Source organism: Rhamphochromis sp. 'chilingali' (genome assembly GCF_963969265.1).
Source record: "Rhamphochromis sp. 'chilingali' genome assembly, chromosome: 2".
Lineage (NCBI taxonomy): Eukaryota > Metazoa > Chordata > Actinopteri > Cichliformes > Cichlidae > Rhamphochromis > Rhamphochromis sp. 'chilingali'.
Genome location: NC_137930.1, coordinates 61,808,438 through 61,813,857, shown reverse-complemented (window position 1 = coordinate 61,813,857; position 5,420 = coordinate 61,808,438). Strand labels below are relative to the sequence as shown.

At 43.1% G+C, this 5,420-nt stretch overlaps 1 protein-coding gene across 4 annotated transcripts; it reads right to left on the bottom strand.

Moving 5' to 3' along the window:
• Nucleotides 1-422: 422 nt before the first annotated feature.
• Nucleotides 423-4,996, bottom strand: LOC308383396 (uncharacterized protein). 4 transcript variants are annotated; one of them, XR_013969130.1, is made up of 9 exons: nt 4,215-4,994; nt 3,327-3,405; nt 2,995-3,116; nt 2,829-2,897; nt 2,307-2,670; nt 2,079-2,180; nt 1,629-1,717; nt 1,353-1,531; nt 423-1,006 (listed from the first exon to the last, which is right to left on the bottom strand). XR_013969130.1 is itself a non-coding variant. In XM_080861322.1 (9 exons), the coding sequence occupies exons 3-8, from the start codon at nt 3,113-3,115 to the stop codon at nt 1,474-1,476; spliced, it is 924 nt and encodes a 307-aa protein (XP_080717448.1). In that variant the 5' UTR covers nt 3,116; nt 3,327-3,405; nt 4,215-4,992; the 3' UTR covers nt 423-1,006; nt 1,353-1,473. The 4 variants fall into 4 exon arrangements, 1 of the variants encoding a protein (XP_080717448.1); XR_013969131.1 differs by having other exon boundaries at nt 1,629-1,860; nt 4,215-4,993; XM_080861322.1 differs by having other exon boundaries at nt 1,629-1,860; nt 2,079-2,158; nt 4,215-4,992.
• Between the last annotated feature and the right edge of the window lie 424 nt (nt 4,997-5,420).

The window sequence follows — 5,420 nt, the reverse complement described above, 5'->3', positions numbered from 1 at the left end:
AACTGATCCTCAGTTTAGCCCACATAGACTTCTGTTGTGCTCACTGTGTGAGGAGTTTTGCAAAAGTGACGTAAGTATTGAGAAATTTGTCCTAGCGGCTATAAAAAACTGTAATTTAACACTCAACAGTGTTGTATTTAACACTCAGAGGTGTGGACCTCTATAGTGTTAATTTAACACTGGAGATTTTGCTGTGTGCTTCCACAGCTAATTTAGAAACTTATTCTCATCCTCATGTTTGTGTGACCTGCTGCTCACCAAAAGGATCATAAAAGCAGGAAGCTTACCACACAAGAAACAGATCTGTCATGGCTACTGAATGGACTCACGCACAGACAGTTCTTTCTCAGAGAACAAAAGGAGATTTATTTACAACAGGGATCACCTCAGTGCTATATATATATATGTACAGTGAGTTGGGAGGGGGGTCCAGCGCTCCAAGGAGAGAAGGAGGGGGGAAATCCACACACACGCTTCCTCTTCCACACAGTCACCGCCACAGCTCCTCCGCACACTCGCTCCAAAACTCCACACACGCTGCCACACCCGGGCAGGTAGTGATGGGTCGTTCTGTATCGAGGCTTCGGAGCGTGTGTCGAGTAATGGAGGGGGCGTTTCCGCGAAGCGCGTATCGAGGCTGCAGTATACCTCGCATTTCCAAGTGTGAGCTTTTGCATGCATGACGGAGAGAAAAGGACGCATTGACAAGAGGTTCCTCAGCTCAGGGCACTGCTGAGCCACCTTGGTTAAATAGGGGGAAATATTTACAGGCCACATCGGAGCAAAGGAACGTAATATGTCCTGGGAAGCTAGCTGCCAACTTCCTCTGGAGAAAAAGAGGGTAAGCAAAGATCTCCCCTCGAAACATGTTCAATGCAGCTAAGAGGACTCCGTGGTGACAAACAGCTATTTCCACGCCCTCTTCATCCAACTTCCCAGTGGACTTTTTGGACGACTCCTTTGCTGCAGTCCAAGATGAAGATCCGCACAACCCTTTCCCTGGGACCTATACACCCAAAGATTTTAACATAAAAGACTCGGCATGATTAAGCCCTATCAGGGACAAACTTTTTAAAACAAATGCATAACAATTAGCTGAATTAGCCTTAAGTCACACGAGACCTCATATCTCCCCAGGACAGCACTGACAACACAAAATAAAAATCATGTTGTTGTTTTTTTTTTTTAAATACACATGGTGACAAAATTAAGTACACATTAAGATAAAGTAAATAGTATTACGACAACACTAAGAGAAAAATAAAATAAATATCCATCCATCCATATATGTATACACACACACATCTTTCTACAAATCCATATTTGACTTATGTACACAATGCATAACGTACCTTGCATTAGACTGAAAGCGATAAAGCTTGCGGTTTCCATCAACTGAGACGGCAAGCATGTCTGGAGTGCAGGCAGGGCAGCTAAAGCATGGCTCCTTGCACATCCTGTCCACCTCAAACTTTACAGCACTCCACTCCAAGAAACTTTTACTGAAGGCATCAGCTGATATTCGGCCAGTCTTTTACATAGAGGACATACAACAGAATATTCAAGGACAGTCATCATAAACATTGATTTACACAATTTCCTTAAACTTGGCAAATTTAGAAACTCACCCTTCCAAAATGGCTGTTCGTTCATCCAGCACTTTGACAAATGCCTTAAGTGACATCCCTGGTGCAGCCTTCTTAATGTCATAGAAAGACTGAAAGACATCCATTGAAAACAGGGTGCAGAAATTTAAGGTGCCAGGCCAATATCCACTACCCAGGATGTCCTTAACTGAGGGGGACCACATTAGGCCACAGCTGGTGCAGCTCACCACTGGCAGTGCAAGGTTATAACGGCCTTTAGAAAGGATCAGGATAAATTCAGTCATGGCTCAAAGCATTCATTTTTTTCATGTTGTTTTCAAATCGGTCTGGTAAATCCAAATGACCTTTGACAGGTGCCCACATATACTGCAGGCCGAGGGTAATTCAAACCAAGATAGCAATGCACAATTTGCAATAAAACCTCCAAACACATCTATTGTGTATGTAGTGTGTGACAAAAGGGCAACTTACCATTTATGGTTACAAGAGCCACAATTGCGCCGCGTGAAACCTCAACGTTACCTGCTGGGCAGTCACACACATGTTCTGGCCTTTGCACAGGCAACAGCCGAACTAACATTAAAACACACAATATATATATAAAAAGGAATTGGAAATTAACTGATACACAACAAATATACAATAACAGCACCCACTCATAGTACATAGCAAGAAATGCATAAGACTTAAAAACCGTACCTAAACTGTGATGAAGGCTGCAAAAACCCTCCTGTTACTGCCTCTCTGTTGTGCAGGACAAAGCGTGTGTGAACTGCAATATCACAGTCAGCACAAAGGAATGGGAGAGGCAGGCAGTCCAGACACCTCACAACTACTTGTTTGCCACACTGACACACACGGTGTGACTGTGGATCCAGAGTAGCTAACATATTATCTATAAGACAAGGCCTGGCCTCTTTCCACTTTTGCGAGGACACCATATTTCTGATCGCCCAGTGAGTAGCAGCTGACTCAGACGACGTCTCACAAGTCATGGCTGCGTCCTCTTCTCCATCCTCCAACAACTGAAGGAGCTCCTGACGAAGCACCTCAGTTCCATACACTAACAGAAAAAAAATAAAGGAAGAAACTCTTCCACAAAGTGAAAAACACTCTAGGCAGTATGTTTCTTAGGACTGCACAAAAGCCCTGCCTAACTCAACTATAACAACAAATATAAAAGTAAACAGAAATCACAACATATACAAGAAGGTAAAGTACCTTTTGTTGGGTTGACACTGGCAACATAACTAGGTTCTTCACGTGGACATTGATGCTGCTCTCTGGACACTGGGAGGAAAAAAAGAGATTGAAGAATATTTACTTACTGAAATTCTTTGGTGAAAACAAGTTGTGAGATAAAATCATTGGTTGTGTGAACACTGACCACGTGGCATGCAACTAGTACATCGACTGGTTGATGGTCTTTGAGGAATAAAATCTCCCTGTCTGTCTGTCACGTGTTTTCCAGCGCACTGGTCTTGGCTGAGGTTCACTCTGTGCATCATTCTACGCAATTAACAAGGAAAAAAGGGAACACCTAAAATACAGTCCATAAAGCAAAGATTATCAAACATCTTAAGTTAACCAACTTAATTTGACATAAACTTATATATACACATATATAAAAAAAAATTCAAATAATATAACGTTTACTCCGTACAAAATATTAGACAAGCGTGTTCCCTCTTTAACAACTGTTTCCACTAAAAATGTTACCTGCATATCTTGAAGGAGTTCGTCAGCAGCCTGAAGCTCTTCCTCCAGCTCGGGATCCTCTGAATCGCTCATTTTCAAGCTAAAGAGGAAAGAGATTTTTGCAGAACTCTGTGACATAAACGCATAACTAACGCAACTCAAATGATTTTCAGTCTTGGCGCTCCAGTTAACGTTAGCAATTAACGTTAGCATCATCAGTTTATAAAAAGCTAGCAGAACTCTAATGCAAAAACTGCTTTACGCACCATGTGAGGGTATTTTGCAGCACACAAGTCCTTTAACGTTTGTAATAGATTTAATCCATCATCGTTGGATTAAATGGCTAATGCTGCAGTAGCCACGTGTAGTCGTTACCAAGCAAGCATGCTGACGGTAGCTGTAGTCATTTTTAAATGCATTAAACCGTTTCGAGATCAGTCACCTCTGTTTGTTTGAAGCTTTTATGAAAAACAAACTTTGAAACACACATCAAGATCCATCCATCCATCCACCCATCCATTCGCTTCCGCTTATCCTTTTCAGGGTCGCGGGGGGCGCTGGAGCCTATCCCAGCTGACATAGGGCGAAAGGCGGGATACACCCTGGACAGGTCGCCAGTCTGTCGCAGGGCTAACACATAGGGACAGACAACCATTCACACTCACATTCACACCTAGTGGCAATTTGGATTATCCAATTAACCTATCCCCACAAGCTGCATGTCTTTGGACGGTGGGAGGAAGCCGGAGTACCCAGAGGGAACCCACGCAAACACGGGGAGAACTTGCAAACTCCACACAGAAAGACCCCAGCCTGATGGTGGAATTGAACTCAGGACCTTCTTGCTGTGCGGCAACAGTGCTAACCACCGTGCTGCCCTATTACTTTAAATATGTATTTTTTACATACCTGCATTAGAATCAATCAGTTCCGCCTCATTTTCTTATTCTTATAAATGGGTCTCTCCATTCTCCCATCATCCTTTGCTTACACAGGTTGCATCTGATTGGTTGGAGCCGAGCACATCCAAAACTAACAGGAGTGGTGGATGAATCTATAAATGTGTTTTACGTGTGAAATGAAAATAATAAACCTAACAAAGGATTATGTACGTTAAATCTGAGCACTTTCAGCTCGTGAATCAGTTTGGAAAACACTGTGTGATGGCCACAACATGAAGCGATTTTATTGTTGCATTATCAGTGATACTTTCATGTGTTTTTGTTGAGAAATGTTAACGATGTCCATTAAAAGAAAGCATTAAATTAGGGAGAAAAACCCGTTCGCGGAGAGGGTCCCCGGTTCTCCAGTTAGATTGTGCTTCACAGCGTCATGTTTCGCTGTGACGGGGTTATTATTGGAGTAAATGGATGGCTGGAGCCTCTGCTCGAAGCGTCTCTGATCGCGCGAGCGGGTTCATATTGGAATGAATTGACAACCCACAGCGTCACATAAAAACGGGGAAGGATACCTTTAGCGTCAGCATGAGAAGTTAAGGGACGCGACAAATCATCATTATTTTACGTGTCGGGAGTGAGAACGGGTTGCCATTTCACAAGCCTCGCACTTCCGGCCTTAGCGGTCTTTGAGTACGCGGCCCTTGAGGACTTTAAGGCTGCAGACCCTGAATTGGGATACAGCCCATATGTGATAGACAACAGGAAATTCGCATGATCTGAGCATGCGCAGAATGATCCACAGCGCTCCTTTGATCTTCTCAAACGATCACTGTGACGTCATATTCTTTGCCACTATAGTGGCAAAGAATATGACGTCACAGTGTCCATAGTCTATAAATAAGAGCTCGTTTAACACAGTTTACTTTGGAGCATTTTCAGAAACCAGGAACCTTTCAAAAAGCTAATACACCGTGACACTGTGCGGTCAATTTAAAAAAAATGGCAGAGGAAAGGTTAAATAATTTACGCTCTGTACCAAACATTGATCAGCATTTTAACAGACTGAGTGGTACAACGCAGACGTTGATTACAAAGGCTCAGATAAAGGAAGAGGGTCACCTTAAGGCGATAAGGAGCCTTCGTGCTGAGGTGTGCGAGGTCCAAAGTAAGGTAGATAAACTCATGCAGGAGAAGGATACCTTTAGCGTCAGCATGA